A 26,338-nucleotide genomic window follows, 5' to 3' on the forward strand; every position below is an offset into this window, starting at 1 on the left:
ACTTTTCACCCACCAGGGGCTGCTGTAGCACCAGAAGAGAGGGCAGCCAGCTCATTGCCAGAGCAGCCAGCCATGGAGAGGGAGGGGGCACTTTTGCCTTGGCCCTCCCACTTCTACAAAGATTCCAGTGCCCTTGGATAGAGACAGTTCTTGACTCTCACGCTTGTCTGGATTCACCATGATTTTTTCCCTTCCATCATAGATCTTTCTGAAGTGGCCCTCCAATGTTCCTATACAACACAGCGGTCTAAGAACCCTGTGAGATTTCAGTCTCCTTTCCCAGTGCTCTCTTGGCTAACTTGAAGAAGAATACATTTTTTTCGAAATACACATTCCCACCTTACTTCCTGCCCCATATCCACACTTTAGGGAAATTAGATTTCTGTTAGAATAATAACTGAGTTTACCTTGTGGTGTTCACTGCAGTTCTCGTTGGCTTTCCCAGAGTGTGACTGAAACACCTGAGAGAAACAAAAGGGCAAAGCTATCAAGTAATGGGTTCTGTACTACAACTAAGGGATTTTCAACAGATGTTCTGAAAAAAGTAATTCGCTGTAGTTAGACTTTCATAATACATTGTACTATTATGCCCATGCTGCAACTTACAGCCATGATTTTGTTCCTGGCTAGAGGGTTGGCCCCATTAATCACTTACAAGTAACAACATTTGGTTTGTATCCACCCAACAACTTTTGTGCCATAATTATGTGTTTGCATTCACAATAAACAACCTGCCTCACCATGTTTTTGAATGCATTCTGGGTGGCGAATCACACAGTACCTTGGGAGCAGTTACATATGCTAAGGAAAATGGGCAATTTATGAATATGCAGACCAAGCACAAGAAACATACACATGCAAATGACTGCTCTTCTGGATAAGAGACTTGCCATAGCATTGTGGAGACTGGCCAGTAGCACTGATGGCTGGTGCCTCTCTGAGTTTGAGAGAAATTGTATTGGAAGTGAAAGTTTCAATAAAGAGAGCCCTATTGACTACTAGTAATAGTTCTGTACTTATTTTTGTGTTCCTATAGTGCTTAGGAGCCAGACCCCATTGAGGAAGGTGTTATACTAAATGGGCGAGACTTAGATGAGATGCTCTGTGCCAGGTTATTCAGAATGTCAATTGGGGAAGGGAGGGACAGGGCTGCCCAGAGGATTCAGAGGGTCTGGGGTCTTTGGCAGCAGGGGGCCCCCCGCTCCAGGATGGAAGGACCCCCTGCCGCCGAATTACCGCTGAAGCAGGACCCACCACCAAAGCGCTAGGTCTTTCCCGGTAATTTGGTGGCAGGGGGCCCCCCGCTTTGGGGGTAATTCGACTGTGGGGGGGTCCTTCCGCTCTGGGACCCGCCGCTGAAGTACCCCGAAGACACTTGGCGGGGGCCCCCTGCCACCAAATTACTGCAAAGACCTAGCGCTTTGGCGGTGGGTCCTGCTTCAGCAGTAATTCGGCAGCAGGGGATCCTTCTACCCTGGAGCGGAAGGACTCCCCGCCTCCGAACTGCTGACTACGACCCAGAGAGGAAGAAGCTCCAGGAGCCCGGGCCCCGCCACAGTTTTCCGGGGCCCCCGGAGGGAGTGAAGGACCCCACTCCAGTGGCCCCGAAAAACTATTGTGGGGGCCCTTGCAGGACCCAGGGCAAATTGCCCCCCCCCCCCCCGGGTGGCCCTGGGGAGGGAAAAGAGGAATGAATTCTTGGAAGCAAGGATGTGTGCTTATGTCAGATCTCTTTTGTTAGTTTGCCTGTCCTCCTTGACTAACCTGATGTCAGACAATAATTTGTTTGGGTGCAATAATAAATTAATTCTTATTTAACAACATTCCTCAGTCTTTTTTAGGCATCTGACAGGATTTGATACAAGGGAATCAGACCAGTGTTATGGGTGCTCATACATGTTACTGGAGTGTGACAGGTGGTAAATGGTTTTTCTGGCACTGCAGCCTGCTGCAGAAAGATGCCTGTAAAGTGCAGTGATGATGCTTCTTTTGCCTAATAACTGTGGGATAGCTGGTGGAAGTTCTATAAGTCTTGAAAGTCTGAGATGACTAAATTGGTGTAGCACCATTCACTTCAGGGGAGCAATGTCAATTTACATTAGCTGAGACTCTGGCCCATGGTATCCATTTGGGAGGGAAGGTAGTGGGAACCATTTTCATTATATATCAAATGTCACAACAGGTGTCAGCAACTGGTGCAACTCTCTAGTGCTGAAAACTGTGTACGTGTAGCTAGGACCCTCCCATGTTTAAGACCACTGCAGAAACATGATTGAGCCATGTACAACTGGCTTATGATAGATTACGTATCAGGGATAGTGTTCCTATCAAGCAGGCAAAGAGTAGTGGCCTCATCACATGGGGGATGGCACCCTGAGGTGTCTGGCCACACACAGTTATGGGAGGAAGGAGGGCTAGTCTAACCAGCTACAGAGGTCTAATGAAGTGTGCCCATCCCTCACAGCAAAGTAGCCATGTGCCTAAATTGGCTGCAATAAATTGCACAGTAAACTCCAGATTGGGTGGAATTTTCAAAAGCACTCAGTGTCAGTCAGCCTAACTCTGCTCCCATCAAAATCCATGGTAAAACTCCCCTTAACTTCAGTGAGAGCAAGGTTAGACCATTCCCTGGAGCATCTGAAAATCCTTCCCATGCCGTTTAAGTACTTTAGTGACTATCAGGTGGCACTTAAACTAGCAAACAAGGAACCCCCTGGAGCATCAACACTCAGTTGCTGCAATTTTAACAAGAGGTAGAAACCAAACTGACCAGAATAGTATGAAAGCCATTAATATGGGGTGAAACTACTGTAAAAAGGCAGCTGGTAAAACAGTTGTCTAACTACTTTCCTTTGTGTCACTGTACTCCTCTACATGGCAATTTCAAATTAAATACCATCAAAATGGACCCATTTTTGAGTAAATGGAAGTTACCTAGAAAAATATTCCAAAATTTTGACTTATTCATTTACTAGTTAATATATTCAAATGGAAAAATGCCATAGACGTTGAATAATTTGTTTGAAAAATATAATGGAATGCATTAAATAAATTATTTAGCGAATATTATTTAACCAGCTGTATTTGGTAACAGTAAGCACTGTAACTACCTTTGTCAAAATTCTGTTGTAACTTACATCCCTCCCTCCAGACAATCTATTGAAGATGATTGGGTTGTACAGAGTATAAATCAGACAGTAATTTATACATATTATGGGCCTCAATTCTACCCTACCAAATTAGTTCCTATCCTGCTCAACCCCATTAGGAGATGCAACCATGTATTTGAGGGCAGAATTTGTCCATGTATTTAAGGCTTTGGGTTTTGCCATTATATTCCAAATATATTGTTGTTGGGAATAGTTCATGGCCAAAAATTACAAAACATTTTAAACACAGAAGATTAGTAAACACTTTTATCTTAGTTTATCTTTTGTTTTAACAATATTTCATGCCCACAAAATGAAAGGGATATAGGAATTCGCTGTAAAGATATTTGTTCCATCTACCCCACTGTGATTAACAACCTCGGCATACTCTTCAGCAGTTTGCCTTTTTATTAGTCTCCCCAGTGCTTATATAAAAAGCAAATGAGCCTGATCCAAAACCCATGGAAGTTCATGGAGAGATTCCTACTACTTCAGTGGGCTTTGGATGAAGACCTGCAAAAAGTCTTGATCTGCAAAAAATGACATTAACATGATATATTAGACAACTATGTTATGAAGTCCATTATATTGTTTGGTTCACTTCAGTTACTGTGACTATAAAAAGCTGTGGCACTTATCATAGACAGAGACTTGTCATAAGAAAACTGGAAAAAAATAATTTCCACCAGTAGCATTGAAACTTCCTAATATCTGCCAGGATACGGTCAATGTACGGTGTTTGCTTTGTTTCACAAAACGACTGAATGAACATTTGGAATGTAAAAGACACCTGCTAGGGCAGGTGTTTTCCCTTGTTCTTTGTTATTTTTTAATTTAGGAGCCCTAAGAATGCAGAAATGGTGATGTGGGCAATTCTGATCCCTTCTGACTGTGCTGTGACAGGTTACTGTCTTGTGCCATGCTAAATATACATCTAGAAGCCGAAGAAAGAAATACTCACTGGTTCAGCACAGGCTACGCTGAAGAGACACAGGCACAAGAGGGAAACTTTCATCTTCAGAGATTCCTAAGGACACAGAGCAATAAATTATTTGACATGTGTTTTTAATCTCAAATATAAATTGTAGTATTCCATGACAATTAAAGTGCTGCGTACAGGAGGGCAGAACTTCCTGAAACCTCAAAATGGGGCCTGTTTGAATTTCTTTTTGGGTGAGAGGAATAAAAGAAGGAAAGTAATTAAAGTTTTCTTCCAACTGGCTTCACCTAGTTTCGTTTTTCTAGAGATGTGCAGTGAATCATCATAAGCACTATAAGAAGTGTCTGTAAGTGACTTACAGTAACTTCCTCAGAAGTAAAACACTTGCTTTGAAGAGACTGGATGTCTGAGATGGACTGGTAACAGAACATGGAATCATTCTCTCCTGAATCTCTGGTTCTAATACATTCCAGAGCAGTAGTGACCAAAGGCAGTTCAATGGTGATTAACTTACCTAGGTGTCCCTTATGTGCTTTGACCTTTGGTACCCAACCCTGCCTTGGCTCTGTCTCTCTCAGAGAAGCCTGTAATGGCAGGGATTGTTGTGGTTTAAGAACAAAGTAATATGGGATGTGTGTGTGTATCTTACAATGTGTAGTATATGTAGGGTGACCAGACAGCAAGTGTGAAAAATTGGGATGGGGGTGGGGGGTAATAGGCACCTATATAAGAAAAAGCCCCAAATATTGGGACACATCTGGTCACCCTAAGTATATGTCAGCTCAGTGTTATAGTGATATAGCTTTGTGTCTGACATTAAAGTTATTTAAGGTATTGTTATACACCCCTTGTTAAAAATCAGTTTTTATGGAAGAGGTTCTGGGGAATGTTGTAAACAAGTAAGTACATTAACATGTGTAAGGAAAGAAATATAATCATAAGTGAAGTAATTAATTTAGCATGTGCTTCATTATCATTCTAAATTAATCTATTGTAAAAAGCTTTCACTAATATGATCTCTTCTGAGTGCTGCTAATTGCTGGACCAAAACTAATAAAAGCCAGGTGCCAAGTGTCTGTGATATATGTAAATAGAAACACAAATAATTTATTGATTAATGCTTTTTAGCATATTCCCTTTGTCCTGCTTGGTCATTGGTGGATTACACAGGTCTAGTCCATACATTATTCTTGTTACTTTAATGCTTATATATAAAACACCTGCAGAAAAAACATACTGTTTCACTTATATACAGACATGTCTATATATTATATGCTGTTTGGCATGCATTAAGCAAATTATGCACTGCCTAGACTAAGTTCAGCTACTGTTTATCAGCTTCATTTCACTAGTCGATAGATTTATGCTTGCAGGGAAAAATTAAATGTTAAAAGGCAATAGGGCAGTGAGGCAAGGGAAATTACCTTTTTATCTTCAGAATGCAAGATCTCTTCAGCAGACTTTGTAGGCTTTGGGCACTTTGCTGAAATGTAAAATTTGTTATAATTTCCTGTAGCCAATCAGCTCTTGCTACCTTAGCACCAGCAAACAACTTGTCAGAACTAGCAGTGCCCACAGACAACTATGGGGGGTAATTTTACTCTAAAAATGTTTTTGTGGTAAAAGGCAGCTATCAAATGTTCCATCTAGTTGAATAAACGGAAAGTACAGTATATAAATATCTATTTTGAAGTTTAAACTGTTCAGTAATTAGACTAGCTTTTAGGACTTGTGCTTCCACTTATGTGATAAGAGGTGTGTGGCAACTTTCAGCATTTTTACCACAGAAGATACATGGAAGGGAATGAAGTTAAAGACAAAGGAGTGTTGTCAAATGGTCAGAGCAGGATACTGTGGGTTGGGCCTCCATTCTAATCTATTTACAGCTCTGCTATGAGCATGCAATGTTTGATATTGGTGATATCACTTTACATACCAGGCCTCACTTTTCCCATCTGTTAAATGTATATAATATCTACGTACTTTAGAGGCGTGATTTCATCACCTCTTCAGCCCTTTTAGATCCTCAGACAAAAACGCTATATATAAGAGAAATGAAGTTGTGCAAAAGTTAACATTTTGTTTTCATCTGAAAAATGCTCCCCATTCCCAGTGATTTCATCTCTCCTCCAATTTAGCTTTATCTGCTATTTGGACAAAATGGCTATTTTCACAATGAAAGTATGTTAAAAGCATATATTTATATGTCTCTTTGATGCAGCTGCTATGTTTATTTGATAAGCAGACTCATTTTTGCGCCTTTTAGCTTGGAAAAAGACCTGTGTTTGCTTGAAAATTGGGTCATTGTCAATGAAAAATGGCCATGTTTTCCTTTTAAACAAAAATGTTCAAACCTTTGCAAAATGTTTCACAAAACTGTGCTCATTGTCAAATTTGTAACAAAAAGCGCAAATTTTGAGTCATTTAGCTTTTTATTACATATAGTTCATCTGTACAACCTAATCTTTTTTGTATATTGTTTTCATAATTTGTTTTCTTGATTTCTCCTCTAGTTGTTGAGCCTCTTCTTTTTAAAATTTATGCTTGTCCCAGTATTCGTGATTTCTTTACCGCTTTGCAGAATGGTTTTACTTCTTCTACTTTTCCAGAGGTCTTGGCTTGTTTGCACTTTTCCTGTAATGTTCTTGTTTTGTTGCTTTTCCAGTTTTTTCCTGTTTCCTTATGCCTTCCAGTATCGCTGTGTTTGTATCACTGCTTTGACTATTTCCCATCTGATCTGTAATGAGATTTCTTCATTAGCACAAATGAATGGCCTGAAATATTCTCCAAGCGCCACGTTATATGCCTTCTTCACAGAGCTAATCTCTAATTTATCACGATCAACTTTAGTTCCATTTGCCCCCATCTTTTTCTTCATCTTTAACTTAATCTTTCCATTTGCAGTTCATGATCACTGCCACACTTGGCACTTGTATGGATTCTGACATCCAGCAGTGACCATCTATCTGTGCATCTTACTGATAATGTGGTTAGTCTGGGTTTTTGGTTGGCCATCTAGTGAATTCCAGGTAACCTTCTGCATGTCTTTGTGAGGAAACCAAGCATTGCCAATAATCAGATTGTGCATCTCAAAGCACAAGTTAGAATCAACAAGACACACATTAAATGCATTAAAAGCTGCTAATAGGTCTCAAAATGTGAAGTCAGGGTTTGGTACTGGTGACAATCAAAAAGTTTACAACGGTGTGAGCGCTGCAGAAGACAGATGATAGAATGCCAAAGAAAATAATGCAAATGCAACCAAGGTCAGTCAGACCTAGAGACAACCACCAACTAGATGGCAGGATATCATATGTGGGGACATACTTGACTTTAGTAAAACTTTTGATACTGTCTCGCATGACCTTCTCATAAACAAACTAGGGAAATGCAACCTAGATGGAGCTACTTATAAGGTGGGTGCAAAACTGGTTGGAAAACCATTCCCAAAGAGTACTTATCAGTGGTTCCAGTCATGCTGGACAGGCATAATGAGTGGGGTCCCACAGGTATCAGTTCTGGGTCCAGTTCTGTTCAATATCTTCATCAATGATTTAGATAATGGCATAGAGAGTCCACTTATAAATTTTGTGGCAATACTAAGCTGGGAGGGGTTGCAAGTGCTTTGGAGGATAGGATTAAAATTCAAAATGATCTGGAGAAATGGTCTAAAGTAAATAGGATAAAATTCAATAAGGAAAAATGCAAAGTACTCCATTTAGGAAGGAACAATCAATTGCACACATACAAAATGGGAAATGACTGCTTAAGAAGGAGTACTAAGAAAAGGGATCTGGGGGTCATAGTGGACACAAGCTACATATGAGTCAACAGTGTAAAACTGTTGTAAAAAAAAGGAAACATCATTTTGGCATGTATTAGCAGGAGTGTTGTAAGCAAGATACAAGAAGTTATTCTTCCTCTTTACTCCATGCTGATTAGGTCTCAACTGGAGTATTGTGTCCAGTTCTGGGCACCACATTTCAGGAAAGATGTGGACAAATTGGAGAAAGTCCAGAGAAGAGCAACAAAAATGATTAAATGTCTACAAAACATGACCCATGAGGGAAGATTGAGAAAATTGGGTTTGTTTAGTCTGCAGAAGAGAAGACTGAGAGGGGACATGCTAACAGTTTTCAAGTATGTAAAAGGTTGTTACAAGGAGAAGGGAGAAAAATTGTTCTTCTTAACCTCTGAGGATAGGACAAGAAGCAATGGGCTTACATTGGGACAAGGGAAGTTTAGGTTGGACATTAGGAAAAACTTCGTTACTGTCAGAGTGGTTAAGCACTGGAATAAATTGCCTGGGGAGGTTGTGGAATCTCTGTCATTGGAGATTTTTAAGAGCAGGTTAGACAAACACCTGTCAGGGATGGTCTAGACAATACTTAGTCCTGCCATGAGTGCAGGGTCTGAACTAGATGACCTCTCTCTCGAGGTCCCTTCCAGTCCTACAATTCTATGACTGAGTTGGGCTCAGTGGAGGAATAAGCCACGGACAACAATGAATGACAACATTGTGACTGCTCCCTGTGCCTGAAACGATGGTCCAGGAGGAAGAGAGAGTTCATCCATATCTAATGTAAACTCAAAAATAATGATCTCTCACCTTCCTACAGGCTGTCTTTAATATCACTCCTTACTTCCATTTTCTTCTCTCCATTCACAGCTGTGCATCTCACTTCCTTTCTCTGCATTTTCGTTATTTGTTTGTTGGATTGTATTGCAATAATACCTAGGACCCTGAGTCATGGATCAGGGCCCCATTGTGCTAGGCACTGTGCAAACATAGAATCAAAAGATGGTCTCTGCCAAAAGAGGTTACAGTGCAAATATAAGAAATAGAGACTGGGGAGCCCAAAGTAACAATGAGACACTATTGGGCAGCAAGAAAAGCAGTGGTCACGGCACAGCAGCTGCCTAACCACTGTCAACCACTGGGTTGCTCATGTTTGCCTCTCCCTTCACACAGCCATTTGGAGTAATCCTAACCCTACCAGGCTTATTCACATCCTCTTGGGCTTTCCTGATTTTTCAAGACTGCAAAATTAAGCAAAGAACTAGCCACTTGTGTGTGAATGACATATCTGTGTGCAAAGCTGCAGGAATTTCATGCAGGAATTGAGTATGCAGTTGGGACACATAGTTTTTGAAAATCAGAACTATGTCACAAAGGCCCATTGGTGTTTCACTACCGTGTTAGCAACTCTTGTCAGGCCTGACATACTCATTATACCTCACACACTGGTCATTAGTGTTTCTATGAAATGTTTGTAACAACTCAGTAGGTGAAATTATGGATACTCTCTGGTATAGTGTCCTGGAGACTGTACACAAGGGTGACAAAACAGGTTTCTTCTGTAAAAAGGGGAAATAAAATGTGGTGGCAGATGCCTCGACCTGCTGCCTCAGAATTGGCCAGTGGGTAACTCTCCTGCAGCTTTGTAAGAGAAGTGTGTGACCCTGGACACTCCTGTATTCGCAGCCTATTCACTATTGTAATAATTTTTGTACATAATATGCCTTGAAAGGTATCATCTGAAAACTAATAACTCATTGATCACTAACGTTCTTGTGTGAGGTGCGTACGGAGCGTGCACTAAGAGATATATGCTGGAATTATGACTCAAGTGTGTTTAAAGCAAACATGTTAGGAGGTGTTGGTAAACAGGTTTGCCCTAGCAAAGGACTGTGTATTCGATTCTCTGACCAGCGGGGTGTTCGGAAAAAGACAATGAAAGTCCATTTTCACATATTAGGCAAACAAGTAGTGGTACAGAGTGGGGCTGTAGACAGGCTTCTAGGCTCAGAGCTGCTGAACCAGGGCTGTCCAGCACAATGGCACTTCAGGCTTGTAGGCTGCTTGTCAGCGTCCCTGGCTGACAGCTACAGCAGCAAAGTGTTGTAAAGCACCCATGTTGCAGGGCAAATGGTGACATAAACCCTGAACCTCATAAGAAGGTCCTGTGTGCCTCATTCAAAAGTCCTTTCTTTGCCTTAACCACAGTACCATCCTTATCACACAATAGAAACTGTCAGGATGCAGTTATAATTTTACAGCCAAATTCTTTTCTTTGCTACACTGGTATAGAAAACTGGAGTAACTATTAAAAACAAAAGCAGCAAAGAGTCCTGTGGCACCTTATAGACTAATAGACGTTTTGGAACATGAGCTTTCGTGGGTGAATACCCACTTCGTCAGATGCATGTAGTGGAAATTTTTCCACATGCATCTGATGAAAGCTCATGCTCCAAAACGTCTGTTAGTCTATAAGGTGCCACAGGATTCTTTGCCGCTTTTACCGATCCAGACTAATACAGCTACCCCTCTGATATTAAAGACAAGAGGGATTTGCATCAGCACAACATAAAGGAGAATTTAGCCCATTGTATGCTTATTGATATGGTATGGCCTTGATGTGTGATCATTTAACTTAGCAATGAAAAGTAATATAAGATTTTCAGACTCCAAATTTTATAGGTTCATCTCAGTTGCACTAGGTCAGTGCCATATCTTCTTATAATGCCAGCAGAACAACTGTGAATCTGTTGATAAAGTATTCCCTAAAAGAGGGCCCTTCAATTATTCTGAGGTTAGTCTAGAGACGTTTTTCTATTTTGAATCAATCATTTCCTCTTGCCAGTGTGTTTTGTGTGCATTTGGCATGGGGAGAGAGAGGAGTAATTCAGTCTCAAAACACAGCGAGGCAGATCTTGATAAAAACCTATGTAGCTCCTTTGTCTCCAGTGCAGCTATGCTGATTTACACCAGCTGAGCATTTGATGCCATTAGTGGAAAATTAGCAAGCGACATTGCATTGGGAAGATCATTTAAAAGTCATTTCTTCTTCATTATAACATGTTGGTCATTTTGGTTGCTTTAACATTCATTTTGACTTTAATATAAACAATGGTTAGACACACTGCAAATATATAGTATACAACAAAACTCATTGGATAATTCCACCTGACACACAATATTCCTCAGCACCAGGATTACAAATCTACAAACCCCAGGAGCATATATAAAGTCCAAAAGCATGTCTTTAACAAAGAGCACATTTTAGTAGTTAGCAGTAATGCCATTCATTAAAGATGGGTTTCCCCCCTCCCCTTTTTTTTTTACAGGCATCGTGTTACATTTTGCTGCACCTTCCTGAGAATGTTGAAAACAATTGCCATGCAGAGTACAGTATTAGCATTAACAATATCAACCATGGTCTTGCTGTTCATTGATTGTAATAGTAATCATGGCCATATACATCATACCCATGCCCCTTGTAGTAGCCATATTCATCCTCATACGTTCTGTAGCTGTCCCCTCGGGGATACCCATTCTCCCTGCCGTCTGTTTGGCTTTCGTAGCCATTTTCATAGCCTGTGGAGGTGGTTTCTCCATTTTCATAATCCCACAGATCCCCAGGGGTGGTGAGGTCATAAACGCCGTGATCCTCAGTAGGTGTGGTGTCATCTGCCAGGGCGGTGATGACGATGGTCGTGGCTTCACTTTCATTCTCTTCCTCTTCCTCTTCAGCCTCTCCCTTGCCACCATTCCCATTCTCTGTGTCCGTACCATTGGTGCTCGTGCCATTGCCACCATTGCCGTTCTCATCCACTTTTTCAGTTTCCTCCTCCTCTTCTTCATTTTCCTCCTCCTCATTTTCATCACTGTCTTCTTCACCTTCAGAGCCTTCACACTTCCCACCTTTTCCGGGACCTTTGCCTTCCCCCACCTTTTTAGGGCTTTCACCCGTTTCAGCATTCTCGGGACCTTGGCTGTCTTGATCCTGTGTCACATATGGCAAAATCGTTCAAATTTACAAAGGGATAAATACACAAAGGAAAGACACAGTCATTTGAAAACTTTTAAAGTGGGGCCAGACCCTGAGCTCTGACTTCAGGCAAGGTGTGCCTTGCCCTAATGGACCACACACGGGTAGGAGGAAGGAAGGATTCCCTCCCGGATTCTTGCATGGCCCATGGAAGGGGTGGTCACAGTTGCAACTCAGTCACTTGGGGGTAGGGTTGCTTCAAGGACGGCATTCCAAAAGCTTCCCCCACTCTAGGGGGAAATGGCTGGGAAGTAAGCAGAGGTATGGCTTTCTACTCACACCCACCACAATGACTACTAAGCTGGCTGGCCCACTAGGCAGCAATATGACAGAGCTTTCAAAATGGGAAAGACAAAATTACTCCCAGTGCAATTGGGAACATGCAAAGGGCACAGTGCCCATCTGAAAGGCACACATTGACTCCACAGACTTACACTAGCTAAGGAGCTGATAATACATGGCTGCAAACAGAGACTCCTTTCAGGATGTTTACCTCCCAGCAGATATAGTAGGCATATCATCCACTGGCTCCTAAGCCCATACCAAAAAGCTGAATGTGCTCCAGACTAAGAAGCAATAAATACGTACTATATTTTATAGCACTGGTATTTCCCCTTGCTTTTGGGGACCAAAAAGACATTAAGGCACAGTAAAGCCTGCCTTCAGATTGTAAGCTGTCACCATATATGTGTTTTGTACGATGTCTATCGTAGCGAGGGCCCTTACCTGGTCGAGGCCAATAGAAACTCTTGGAAACAAACACTACTGATGGTTAGGTCATAAACTGGGGTTTAACAATGAGAACCATCTAATAAAGGATCTGAACTGTATTTAGTGGGCCTGTTCTCCAGCGTAAATCAGGAGTCCATTGAGTTACACCGGTGTAAAATGAGTGAGCAGAGAATCAAGCTCAATGTATTTTGGGATTCCTTGGCCAGTCTATTGGGTTGGGGTGGGGGCGGACAGTCTTTTGTATTGGCTTCATTGTATGTATAAGCTTAGTGGAGGGCTGCAAATATTACCTTCTTAGGGATTTTGGTTTCTCCTTTACCAAGGTCTTTCTTGCCTACAGTCTTCTTTCCAGTGGGAGCCTCTGTAGTAGATTCTTCACCTCCATTCTCTCCATTGTTTCCTTCGTTTGACTGCTCCTGCTGAGATATTACATGACACTGGTCACATAGGCTGTTTTAGCTTTGACAGAGATATACAAATAATCTCATCACGCGAGCAGTAAACATTTCAATAGAGAGAATTGTTTTTCCCTTCTGTCCTTGCTCTGTCTGCCTTAAATACTGAAGGAAAGCACTCTTTCTTAGGAGCTTGCAGTGCGCATGCTTGCAGGAAAAACAAAGAATCCTGAATGTGTGTTTTGGCTGTGGAGTACAAGAACAAATAATTTTAGAGCTCTGTTTTCAAAGGCTGCCTCAAACTTCAGTGTGCACAGTCATCTGCAATTCTAAACAAACAGCCTGCCTGAAAATCCCATTATCTGCAGGAGGAAATGATTGTGTGAACAAAATTACAGGCACAAATTTAGTAATGAGGTGTAGAGGCTGCTTTAATAATTTCACTTTAAGGGGCACATTTTTCTAGAAGAAGCCTGAGTTGGTGTGTTCAGCTACCATGATTATTTATATACATTAGTATTGTGCACATATAACGCACAAGTAGCCATTTAGTAGTCACAGTTGTACCTCTATGCATAGTGCTGGACAAGGGGTGCTAGGGGTGCTGCCACACCCCTTGGCTTGAAGTGGTTTTCATCATATACGGGGTTTACTGTTTGGTTCAATGGCTCTCAGCGCCACCACTATAAGAATTGATCCAGCATCCCTCTGTCTCTATGGTAAAATGTAAGCCCTATGGCTAAACTGTTAAATCTGCATGTATACAGTTAGTTGCATGTGCTAAAAAGCACATGCACTTGCAACCCTAATGTACAAGCAGTTACAGCTGTAGTGCATGTAATAATCGTAATTACATAATGAGCAGTTCAAGTAAGTCTCTGGGTTTGTGTGAATTTAAATTATGCTATTTGAACAATGGACAACTGGGACCACTTCTGGTTTTGTGTTTCTAGAGCTAAGGTTTTTTCACAGTGTAGACCATATCTTAATATAGCGATCCTCTAGCTGACTGCTAAAATCCCGTTCACGATCACACAACATCCCAAAGAACTGTTAACTCTGCTCAGAAAACTGGGACTACTTTGGGTTTTGTGATTTTCCCAGGAATTTTTGTTTTGAGACTTCAGTGAAAACCAAAACTAGTCCCATCCTTCCTTTGTAATTACATGTCAGTGACTGAAGCTGAATGTTTTTGTTTTTGTTTCTTGTTTAACATAATATGTCATTTGAAAGAACCAAATTAAGCTTTGAAGTAGGGATGGGTGAACTTGTTTTGCCTAACTTCAAATGCACTCAAATATAGTGGGTTTGAACGTTTTGATTTGAACTCAGACATTAATGAATTTGCTTTCTGCTTTGGAGTATCTTTGGAAAAGTGAGCAGATGAAAAAGCACCATTGAAGAAATAAAGTGCAAAGTGGATCAGATTATTGGGAAGAGTGAAAAAATATAGAGACACAATGACAAAGCAGCAGAGAGGGAAGAGTGAAAAATTGTAATGAACAAATGAAAATAATATAGGGGGCCCACTTCTGCCAGACGGACTTCTGAGGTTTGTTTTGTCTCTAACACATTGCAGTCAAACAGCTGTGTATCGATCTATTCTGGCTACCAACGGGGCTGTGAAAGAAAAGGAATATTAAAGGTCTAGTGATGGATCCTATTCTTGGGGTGGAAGTGAAGTCCCTGGCTTCTGTGGGAAGTGGACTGAAGAGTTGGGTGTATAGTTTTAGTGCTCAGTTGAATGGGAGGGACATTTGACTTCTGAGGCTACTAATGGCTAGCTTCACCTATTCTCAAGCTGAGATTGGGGAAGAGAGAAACCTACTTCTTAAATCATAGATAGATACATGGTGCTTGTGCTGGTTCTTTTAGTTAGAGTGACCAGACAGCAAGTATGAAAAATCAGGATGGGGGTGGGGGTTAACAGGCACCTATATAACACAAAGCCCCAGCTATCAGGACTGTCCCTATAAAATCGGGACATCTGGTCACCCTACTTTTAGTAATTCCTCTTGTTCCTCTGGCATGCCTGGCTTGATTTTTCTTTCTTATTTTTGCACACAGCCAATTATTAATGTTAGAATCTGTAAGAATTTCCCCCTATCTTCTGAGGATTGCCTTGTTTATATGACCAGTAGTACAATACTAAAGAGAGGAGCAGTCTAATGTGATCACCTTCAACACACACTACTCAGTATCTAAAGAGGAATCAAGGAAGGTGAACCTTAAATCTTGGGTTAATTTAGTGCCAGTTAAAACTTAAGTCATTTTCCACTCTGTTGCAAGAGCCACCAAATTGCATGGTGTGGTTGTCTGTGTGGATAGGAATCAGAGGTTGTCAGAGGCCCAATAAAATAATTATTGTAGTTATGCTATTTATATAGCCATTGCTGAGGTTCTGCCTTTTCATTATAAATTATCTTTCTCTCCACTGCCTTTAAGGCTAAAGCATGCCACAGTCTTAGCCTGGAAACCACTTTTTAAAAAACAATAGAGAATAAAATCAATGTTTCTTCAAGCCACTTTGGTTTACTTCAGAAATTACTATCCGAAACCTCAAGTCATGTAAACAAAATTCATAAGGAGATTTAAGAATTACAAGTAAAAGCACTTTAAAGGAGAAGTTAAAGGGTTATTTTTTGTTGTGTTTTTTTTTAAACCAGCCAGGACTTTGTTTTATGCTTTCAGGGCTTTGGGTTTCTCCTGCCAGTGTTGTTTATATCACCAACACCTAAACAGTTTCAGCATGCAGATGCTGGCTCTGCTCCAGGTTGTCTGCATGTCATCAACACTTCCCAAAGGAAAGGCAGAAACCTGACTCTAGTCTTGGCAGGTAGATAATAAAGGAATTGTTTTTATATGACAGTATTATGCCTGCAGATGAATACAGACACAATATACGTGGTAATGCCCTGCCTTTTAAAATGTGGCCTCTATTTTTGTGGATACCATTTTTATCTTTGTGAATAACTGTAAACTCAAAGTTTAGAGATTAAATGCAATGTCAATTGCAATGCACCCACAATTAATATTTTGCCCACCCGAACAGAGATCATGTTGAAGCCCTTTCCAGATAAGATTCATCTCTAAATTTAGGCTTACATTTTCAATACAGACTAATGGTTCTGGGTGTCTCAGTTTGTGGGTGTTCAACTTGAGTGACTTTCAAGAGGTGGGTGCTCAGCATGTTCTGAAAATCAGGCCCCTTTAAAACCTCTCATGTTAGGCACCCAAAAAATCAGTCCTCATTTTGGAAAATCTTAGCTGTGCTAGTCTATAAATGTTTAAGCTATTTGCGCTCCTCCACAAGGGGAGGTATTTTGAAATATATTTTCCTCTTTTCTCTCAAACTGATAGGGCAATTTATTCGCCATCACAGTTCTGGTTTTGTCGTCTCTGCCAACAAAGATACCATTGGGAAATAAATTTCAAATGAGTTACTCTGTTTAGAATCCTGGTTTGCTGACTATGAGCATGAAAAGCCAAATTAATGCAAACAGAGCAAAGAAAGTCCCACAGGACTGAGGAATGGACTCAGACTCAACAAGTCAGGATATCTGGGCCACAGCTACTAATACATGCTATGGAGGTGAGTGGGGGGTAAGGTCCACTGTTTGTTCTCCTGCTTGTGGGGTTTCACTCCTATAGATTTGTGTTTTGTATGGAAACACTGGTGCCCTGTCTTGCTTACGCTTCCCCCATTTCCCCAGTGCTGAGCTGCAGAGATCTCCACAGCACATAGGTTGCAGAATCTCCATGCACAAGGCTGTCAAATAATTACTGCCTCCCGTGAACCTGACATTTAGATTTTTCAACTGCCTTTGGGTATTATGCATCCATGTAGCATGCCTGAGGATTTAACCGTAAGTATTAGCAAATAAAATTGCATGATTATTTTCAGTACGTAGATTTAGGAGTGTAATATATTCCTTTCCCTGGATACCTGTATAATTAACACCAATGGTTGATGTATAAGTGTGGGGAAAGCCAGGTAAGCACAATATATATAATGGCATCTTTGTAAGCCATAACAGTCATTCAGGCCAAAAATTCGGTGTTATAAATACAGTTGTCTCTAAGCACACATTGACCCAAGAGACCATAATGGTGGCAAAGAAGCTATTACTGCCTGTCCAGATCAAAATATGCATTTCCAGAAATAGTATTACACCAAATTACATGTTTATGCAAGAGATTATATCAGTTTTGAAGGAGCCAACAAAATCCAGAAAGTAAATAATAATAGGAGAGGATGCTTAACTCCTAGTACTGCAAATACACCTCATGGTTATGTGATGGAAGTACTCTCTCTAGTCAGTGTTCCCTTTTCTGTGTTGATGGGTTTGTTTTATGAGTTAACCCTGGGGCCACTCTTGTTTCTGGGTCACTTTGTTCCCTTAAGGATTAGGTTGCAGAATTATGTGGTGTGCCAACACAGAGAATAAGGTAAAATAAGGACTGGTGAATCACCAAACCCAAGAACAGTGCAGAAGATTGCATGCAGCTATACATACTGTCCCATACAAACACATGCAGCCAAAAGAACTGAAGGTATGGCCAGATCCTCAATTAGTGTGAATCAACAACGTTACATTACTGTCAATGGAGCTCTGCAGATTTACATCAGCTGAGGATCTGACCCACAGACTCTCTAAGGAAAGAAGAGTTTAGTTCCATAGTTCTCTTTGCTTTGCAATTATCCTGATCTAAATGTAGTAACCCTAGTTCTATGGTCTAACCATTAAGCAGAACGTTCCACGGCTAGTGCATCAGTTTACCCAGCTGTAAAAAAGCTAGTAACAATACGTACCTGTCTCACAATGTTGTTTATAAAGTGCTCTTTTAAAGAGGTTCTTAGATGAAGGGCACTATCAAAGTGCTGAACATTATTAGCATTTCATCTTCATAGGCCTGAAGCAAGTCTGTTCTGTAATTCTATTAAGCCCTGCCCATTTCAGAACCTTTGGAACCAGAAAGTCTGGACTGTGTCTCAAAGATTAGTCTGTCCCCCCCCTTAAAAAAAAAAAAAGATGACTCAGGGCTTAAAAAATATAGCAGCAGTCCAGAATGGAAACCTGTGGGTAGTTAGCAATCCTGACCATGATCATTCGCAGAGTCCAGACTATACAAAAATCCCCATTTTTTGTTTGATTTTTTTGTACTGCTTGGTTTGTTTTTACAATGGCCACACAAGTTACGTACCCCTTCTTCTTCTTCCTCCTCCTCCGAGCTGTCTTCTTCTTCTGAGTCACTGCCCTAAAGAGAGGGAAAATTGTGAGCATTTTCTTTCCTGTGCTTGCAGAAACCTGGGGAGGGAGGGGAGTGTGTGTGTGCATTTCTAAGGATTGCATATAAAGCACTGAAAAGAGTCTACATGGATAACCGATCTTAAAAAAAAAAAAAGGTATCTACAAGGTTAGCCAGACAGTTAAAGGATTCTGGTGACCTTATGATGGTGAACATGAAACTTGTGATGCAGGCAGTGGTGGAGAGTCAGGTGGAGAAGGGTTTGTAATGTTAGTGGAACCTTGAGAGGTGTGTGTGTGTGCCACAGTTATACTGATTTTTCCGCTAGCTTCTCAGGGGAGCATGTTGTACCAAAAATGGCTGATGTGGACAATGCCTTTCATCCCAAAGCACCGATTACATGCATGCATCCTACTGAACCAGAGTGATCTTCGGGGGGAGCACAGCCACCAGCCAGCACACAATGATTCTGTGCAGTGATAAGCCCCGAGCCTTTCAAAAGGCATCAATAAGTCCTTCAAAGTCCACATGCAATAGACAGATTTTTAAAGTCTTGTCTGAAAATTTTGTGGGACTCAGATTATATACATTGAGGATGGAGGGCAGGATCAAAGTGGCCGACAGCTGATTGAATCTGTCCTCCTGAGAGACTAAACATTTCAAACGTGGCGTGTAGCCCATTAAGCCATCCCGCTCGCTGGACTGAAAAGCTCCCTTGCTGCTCTGTGTGTTTCACCTCTCATATTCATTGTAAATCTGCTTCTGTCTACAGAAAATCTTCTGCCAAATATCTTGCCTCTCCAACAACTTGTCCTCTGTTATATACACTGCTACCCCGATATAACACAAGTTTGGATATAATGCGGTAAAGCAGTGCTCCAGTGGGGCGGGGCTGCGCACTCCGGTGGATCAAAGCAAGTTCAGTATAACACAGTTTCACTTATAACGCGGTAAGATTTTTTGGCTCCCAAGGACAGCGTTATATCGAGGTAGAGGTGTACCATCAGACTCTCCCAGTAACCACAGAGCTTCATGGAAAAGAATAAAGGCCTTGGACAATAAGTTATAGAGGGACAGAATCTTCCCCTTCTCCTGCCACCATTCAGTGCTACGCTGTGATTTTCCACCCTGGTTCACACAGCACGTAACACTTTCAAAGAGCTGCTCAGCCATTACATTGATTTATGACATTTGTTACTAGGCAGGCAGAAAGGGTACCAGAATCTGGCCTTAACTAATTTAGACTCACAGCCCTCCATGAGATAGGTATGTAAACATCAATTTCTGGACAGAACGGATGTGCTTTGAAATAGATGTGGTTTCGCATCGTTCAATTTTTCACCCCAGGTGTAAGTAATGTTTTGACTGAATTCTTATAAAGGCAGCAAACATTTCTGCTAATATTATCTGGGAGCCAAAGCATTAGCTTTATTGTGACTAATATTTCTGGAGGTGGGAAGAGGAAAGGTGTAGAGAAATCCAGGAAGCCCACAAGCCTGTATCTTCTGTACGTTGACATTTGTATTCAGCATAATTAGGGACTAGATAAGAGATGGGTTCACAGGATTGTCCTCTGACATTGTGAGTGAGAGCTAGAGATGGGGCATCATTTTCAGAAGCAAGACCATTTTTAGCTTCAGAGGAAATCTATGACTGTGCCTCTGCATTGAACTGCACACCAGTCAAAAGAGACAGATTTTGAGTCCATGAAAAATAATTTCAAACTGCTGGGTTTAAAAAAAAAAAAGCTTATAGTAAATTCTGCTATTTTTCCTATTTTCTTCTATTTTTTTTTCAGTTATAAGCAAAATTACTTCTTCCAGTGGAGTCCTCTTTGATGTGTAATGCATTATGCAATTACACATCCTCCTTTCCTGTAACCCTGAGCCATGTAAGTCGGTGCCATTTCCAGAGACCATACTGAGATAAATTATGTCATATTCTCAGCAGCTCCACTGGGCAGGATGCAATCCATACGGCTATACTGGCCACAGTTCTGGACAGGCCTTTGTTTACTGCTTTAAAATGAGTGTAATTATTTTATCTTCTATAACAGTGAGTCTCTTTTAAATGACATGTTTTGTGTCAGTGCCCCTATGAGTCGCACCAAATGTCTTTGGAACATGAACCTTGTGGGCGAAATGTTCCAAAGATCCCGACTTACTGGGGTGCTGAGCTCTTCTTTGTAAATCTGGTCAAAAGTGTTAACAATGGGGGGCGGCTGAGTGCCAGGCCCTTTTCCTGACTGCCCTCCAGCTCCTTTCCACTGGCTCTGACAGCATAAAAGACAGTAAAGATACTGTGGAGAATTCCTGGGGAATTCACTGGCTCTCCTCTGTTACCTGCAGTAGCCCCCAGTTCAGGGGTCACGCTGGGGAATATTCCCGGAGAGAAAGAGGTGTGCCTCGGGCAATCCCATGTCTGACTATTGCTGAATGTCAGCCAACCCCATAGTCAACTGCGCAAAAGCAGGGCCAGCCCAAGGGGTGGGCAGCCAGGGTAGGGGCTCTGGATGGCAACTTCCAGGGGCGCCACATTGCTCGTCTCTCTTTTTGCTCCTGTTGTTGCTGCTGGTTGACTCAGCCATTTGGGGAGTTTTTTGGTTTGTTTTTTGTTTTAAACTCGGCCATTTGGGGGGTGCCAAAAATATTTTTTTGCTCTGGCAGCAAAACAACAAAGGCCAGACCTGGGCATAAATTAGCGTGGCTGAAAAAATGGATATAATGGGCCTGATTTTCCTTTTACTTACCCCAGACTTACACTATATAAATTTGCTAACTTCAGTCAAGTTAATCCTAATTTACACCACTACAAATGGATCAGAATCAGGCTCAGTACATGTACACTACCCAGAAGGCCAGATCATCAGCTGTTGTGCATTGCTGTAGCTCCACTGAGCTACAATATTTAAACCAACTGAGAATCTGCCGCCTGCCCCACCCTGCATCCCCCATAGGACCCACACTTGTGCCAGTTCAGCTTTTGGAGGTTTCTGTCTCTAAAGCATAGTTGGTTTCGTTTTGTTTTGGCTAGAGAAACATTTGGAATGAAATCTTGGTCCCATTGAAGTCCAGGGGATTTTTGCCATTGAGTTGCATGAGGTAAGGATTTCACCCATAGGCTTTTGTTTGTAAAAAATGAATCAATTATATATATAAGTCAATATGAATGGTTCATTTTGCTCCATTTTAAACTATAGAGAAAAAATTTCACACACTTAAAAGAGAATTTAAGAGATTTGCAGGCTCTTGAAGCAGATTAGGTTCAGCCATCTGAATAAGAATAAATTAGCATCCCTAATTGTCTTTGGAACATCCCAGGCCAAATTCAGTCCTGGTGCAAATGAGTTTAACTCCACTGCTTTCAAGTGATGTTGATGGAATTATTCCTGCTTATGCCAAAACTGAGTTCAAATATATGTGAATTGTTCCAGATAACTTTAAATTGTCTGAAACTGGCCATCATTTCTGTCCAATAGGTATTTAATTGTGTTAAGCGTATGGATCATAATGCAACCGGAAATGTTTATAACTGTAAGGGAGCCCACTCCTTTTAAAAAGCTGCATTTACCTGAAATCTTCTCTGTGGTGGATACGCATAGGCATATCTGTAAAAATAATATCGATGTCTGTTCTTGAAAACCTAGCAAAAAAGTAAAAAAACTAAATCAATTTTGGTTTCAGGGATTGGAGCTTAAGAAACAAGTGAGTATAATTCTAATACACTAAAATAATCCAGCAAGGCTGATATCATACCGCGTTTTCTTCCGAGTCATCTGATTTCGCTCTTCTATAGAAGCTTTTTGCCTGTTGGAAAAGGTTATGTTAATGAATGGGTCTCCTACTTAAAAACAGCAGCAAGCAAAGTCACTGGCAAGTGGTATTCTAGTGCCTCATAAATGATCTGGAATTGTTAGTCAGTTGTTGAAGCCACTTACTGAGAAAGCACAGGCTATTCCCAAAAGGCAGATAAAGATAAGTGCAGTCCTCATTGTTGTATTTTCTGGAAGTAACAAGAACGGTAATGTTAGTATATTTACTTCACATTTATGAAACATCAGCACAGCAAGGGAGCTCCTGGACTAAAGACTTATGCAGTATTTTCATCCAGAACTACCCCAGTGACATTTAGACAGACACGTGTGAGCACACACGCACACAAATATATCTGTATGGAGATAGACAAACATAGGGGAATCACTTCTCCCATCACTGAAATACTGCCATTTCTGGGGTTGACAGTCACTTAGGGTATGTCTACACAGTAGCTGGGGGCGTGCCTTGCAGCGTAGGTAGACGGATTCCCACTAATACTGCTTGAGCTCGTGTGCCAAAAAGAGCAGCCTGAATCTAGTGCATAGACAATGGAACAGGCTAGCATCTGAGCTTGAGTTGGGAGGCATGGACTCAGGCAGCTCGCCCAAGCTGCTGTCCATGCTATAATAGCCACGCTGCTATTTTTAGTACGCCAGCTAGAGCAGAGCTAGTACAAATCTGTCTACCTAGGCTGGGAGGCACGATTCCATCTGCCGAGGAAGTATGCCCCTAGAGCCTGGCAACTTCATTGCAGTTAAATTATCTGATGAATGTAGCCTTCTTTCTTTGTTCATGGATCATTCATTAACAAATCCTGATTGGTGACTATAGTTGCCATTTGCAAGTACTCACCAAATAGTTTGTGAACAATGTTTAATCAGTTTTTTTTCTTTGTGAACTAGTCCTTCATTTGCATTGCATGACTGGGATTCTAAGTCACATGGCAATGTTTCTGCTCCCTGACTGGACAACTCCATTTTTAAAACAGAAGACTAGTGAGTGACGAATAGTGAGCAATTACAATGAATAATGTACATCTAGTCTGAGTTCTTGGCCAAATAATCCTTCATATAAGAATTCACAAAACCTCTGGGAATTGCACTCATTTTCACAAATAAACTGGCAGCGGTCTGTATCCTAGTGAATAATTCATAGGGTGACATTATGCAGATCAAGCCTGTCACATTAATTCATGAAAATATTAATGAGTCACTTTCTGTATTATTCAACACATTAGTCAACAGACCACAGTAACACGAAGTAACTCTTGAGTGCAGGAAGTCAAGAATGTTGAAATTCCAAGAGGAAATATTTAGATTGGTAGCATGTAATTACCACCCTGGAATTTGGCCAGTTCTTTGGGGTTAATTCTTCCATCCTTCTGAAAGGAAACTTTTATGATCTCAAGTAAATTTTTATGTTTGAAGGCACTTCCTGTTTCACCATTTTCCTAACTTCAAGCTGAGGTTTCGCTATAGTAAGAATGCTAACGTCACCATGATTACGGCTGCCAAATGTGGGTTTTCCTCATAGGTCTCCCTTCCAAGTGATCAGCTGCTCTAACACTGGTAATCAGCTGATTAGCAATGAGAGTAGAGTTCACAATGTGGGCTTACATAATATTTATGTTTATAGAGCCTGACATTTGTATGATATTTAGACCCCTAAATCACCTGATCTGAATAATGGTCTATTGCACCTTTCCTCAAACTTGCTAGAGACCTCAGGACTTTGACAGGCCCTGGACATCATTTACTTAACTTTTAGTTGTCTCAAGGGGGAAATAGTGGCCTGCTATAGAGTTTCTGAGGAACAGCTGACTCTATTATCCACTGTCTTTGAGATAAGTGGCTAGCGGGTCTACTACCTCTTCAACCCTGCCAAATCCACCCAATTATGTCTTGAAGTGAAGAAGCATCTTCTTCCTTTGTCTATAGAACAGGACCTGGAAACACATCTCTAGTTTTCATTCAATTTTCTCTTCAGGTCCTCTAAACCTGGGACAGCTCTGAGAGCTGGTGGGAAATTTCCTTTTAGTGCTAAGGTAATTAGGAATCTTACCAGACTACTACTCCTACCCACCCGCCTCCCCAGTAAAAGTAAATCGAAGCGATCTAAACACTAGGAACCAAATTCAGACATTGTGCAAGTGGGTGCAACTGCACTGTAGTTCATGACATTTCAGAACTTGCAGTGGTCTGATTTTGGTTCTAATGTGGTTGTCGTGGTTCTTCACTGAATTACAGATTTCTCTTTGGAAGTGGTAATAAACACAGATTCTGAAAGCAAAAATATCTGTAACTTGCACAACTGCTTCTTTCATTAAGACACTGAGACATAAGGAGTCAGATGTATATCAGTGTAGCTCTGTAGACTCCAGTGGAATTATGTTGATTTATACCAACTAAGGATCTGGTCCCAAACTTGCAAATTACACCTGTCCATAATATAACACCTAAAAACTCTGCTTTTGGGATCATTTTTATATTTAAGTTTGTAACAAGAGAAATTGTACCAATTTTTTTAAGCTGTGGGAAAATCTGTTTCTTCCATTCTGCAAATTTCCCCCATGCTGTATTAAACATAGGTCTGAAAAGAGTCAGGAAAAATTGTTTTCTTAGGTTGTTCAGTAGGGGGTTTGATTATATTTCACTTATGAAATTTTTATTTTTTCACATTTTCTGTCTCATATTGGAGTCGTTAACAAGTTATAACTTTAGTTACCTTTTCATTCAGTTGTATCACAACAATCATGCTGAAAATTCATATTTCTTTACAAAGTATACAAAGCAGAATTTTGCAATCCAGTTAGAAATAGAGAATCAACAGATTAGAAAAACAGGTGGAAAAAGTTGATCTCAATTTATACAACATATAAAGAAACTAAACATAAGAAATCTTACCAGTTTGCAGTCCTGAAGTATACAGTCTAGTTAAAACAAGTCAGTGGACACAGATTTAATAGTTTTGCTTGCTCACTGTCATCCTACTGGAATATAAACTCTCTTTTTACCCTCCAGCAGCCAATCACCACCTTGCCTGTGTGATGTCAGCAAGTGGACTCTCACCATAAACCCCCCCAGTTTCAACATTTTTCTAGACACAGATTCAGTTTATAAACATAAAGCTCTGTTCTAGTGCCAAAAGGGTTGTATAGTTTCATTTAATTAAAGGTCTTGTGTAAGATGAAGGGTCTGGATGCTGAGATGTATAATAATGTTCTGGATATAAATTAAAACAAATATTGGGAATTCTGTTTTAAGGGCTTTTTCTCTTTCTTTTTTGGAAAATGTTATATACAAAAGAAGTGGCAACACAACAGTCCTCATTCTCTTCTCACTTAATGCCAGTATCAATCTGGTGTATGGCTAGTGTGAGAGGACTATTAGGTCCATAGTATCATTTGAGCTGGTATAGCTCATGAATATGAATTAAACACAGTATATATATTATAGGAAGCCAGATGCTCACCACAGTTCTGCTACTTTACACCTTTGGAGAGCCTGGCCCACTTTACTGTTTTATAGAAAGAAAGGAAGAAAAATGTTACCATTAACAATCATGCCTCTGAAGAAGTGGGTATTCACCCACGAAAGCTCATGCTCCAAAACGTCTGTTAGTCTATAAGGTGCCACAGGATTCTTTGCTGCATTAATAATCATTGGAACCCATACAATGTACAGAGAGTTTTTCAATTCAAAGAATCCCAAAGCACTTTACAAACTATACACAGAGATCCCTGGACCCACTACTGAAAAGCAGTCACTTCTCGGGTGAAACGTGGCAATTGTTTAATGGCGTACTAATGTGAAGAATAGCATGTGCAATTGAAAGTACAGGGGAAAAGCAAAATAGGCAGAATGTAGTTATTCAAGTTAGCATTTGGTCAGGACACCAGAGTTCACAACCCTATCCTTGAAGAAATGCCTTCAGATCTATGACCACAAGTGGTCAGGACCTTAGTTTTATGGCTCATCTGAAAGATGCCACCTACTGCAGCGGTGTCCCTTAACACCATGCTAGGGCATTGGTTCATTACTGACTCAGAGGGTAAATGACCACCTACTGAATTACTAGCACCACTTCCAACAACCCCTAAGTGTTCGTTGGTGGTCTTCCATCAAAGCACTGTCCCGGCTGGATTTTACACTCATGAAGCACTTCAGTGCATTGACATGAATGTTGACTTGTCTCTGAGCGAAGGCTAATATTATAATGAACAGTG

The 26,338-nt window shown here is 40.9% G+C and overlaps 1 protein-coding gene across 2 annotated transcripts; it reads right to left on the reverse strand.

Moving 5' to 3' along the window:
- Positions 1–11,062: 11,062 nt before the first annotated feature.
- On the reverse strand, positions 11,063–25,076 carry IBSP (integrin binding sialoprotein). Of its 2 annotated transcripts, none has more exons than XM_030564183.1 (7): positions 25,017–25,076; positions 22,236–22,300; positions 22,054–22,104; positions 21,869–21,940; positions 18,254–18,307; positions 12,944–13,069; positions 11,063–11,876 (listed from the first exon to the last, which is right to left on the reverse strand). In XM_030564183.1, the coding sequence occupies exons 2-7, from the start codon at positions 22,287–22,289 to the stop codon at positions 11,319–11,321; spliced, it is 915 nt and encodes a 304-aa protein (XP_030420043.1). In that variant the 5' UTR covers positions 22,290–22,300; positions 25,017–25,076; the 3' UTR covers positions 11,063–11,318. The 2 variants fall into 2 exon arrangements, with proteins under 2 accessions (XP_030420043.1, XP_030420042.1); XM_030564182.1 differs by having other exon boundaries at positions 12,944–13,072.
- Between the last annotated feature and the right edge of the window lie 1,262 nt (positions 25,077–26,338).

The sequence above is a fragment of the Gopherus evgoodei genome, chromosome 5, assembly GCF_007399415.2.
Source record: "Gopherus evgoodei ecotype Sinaloan lineage chromosome 5, rGopEvg1_v1.p, whole genome shotgun sequence".
In the NCBI taxonomy this organism is placed as follows: domain Eukaryota; kingdom Metazoa; phylum Chordata; order Testudines; family Testudinidae; genus Gopherus; species Gopherus evgoodei.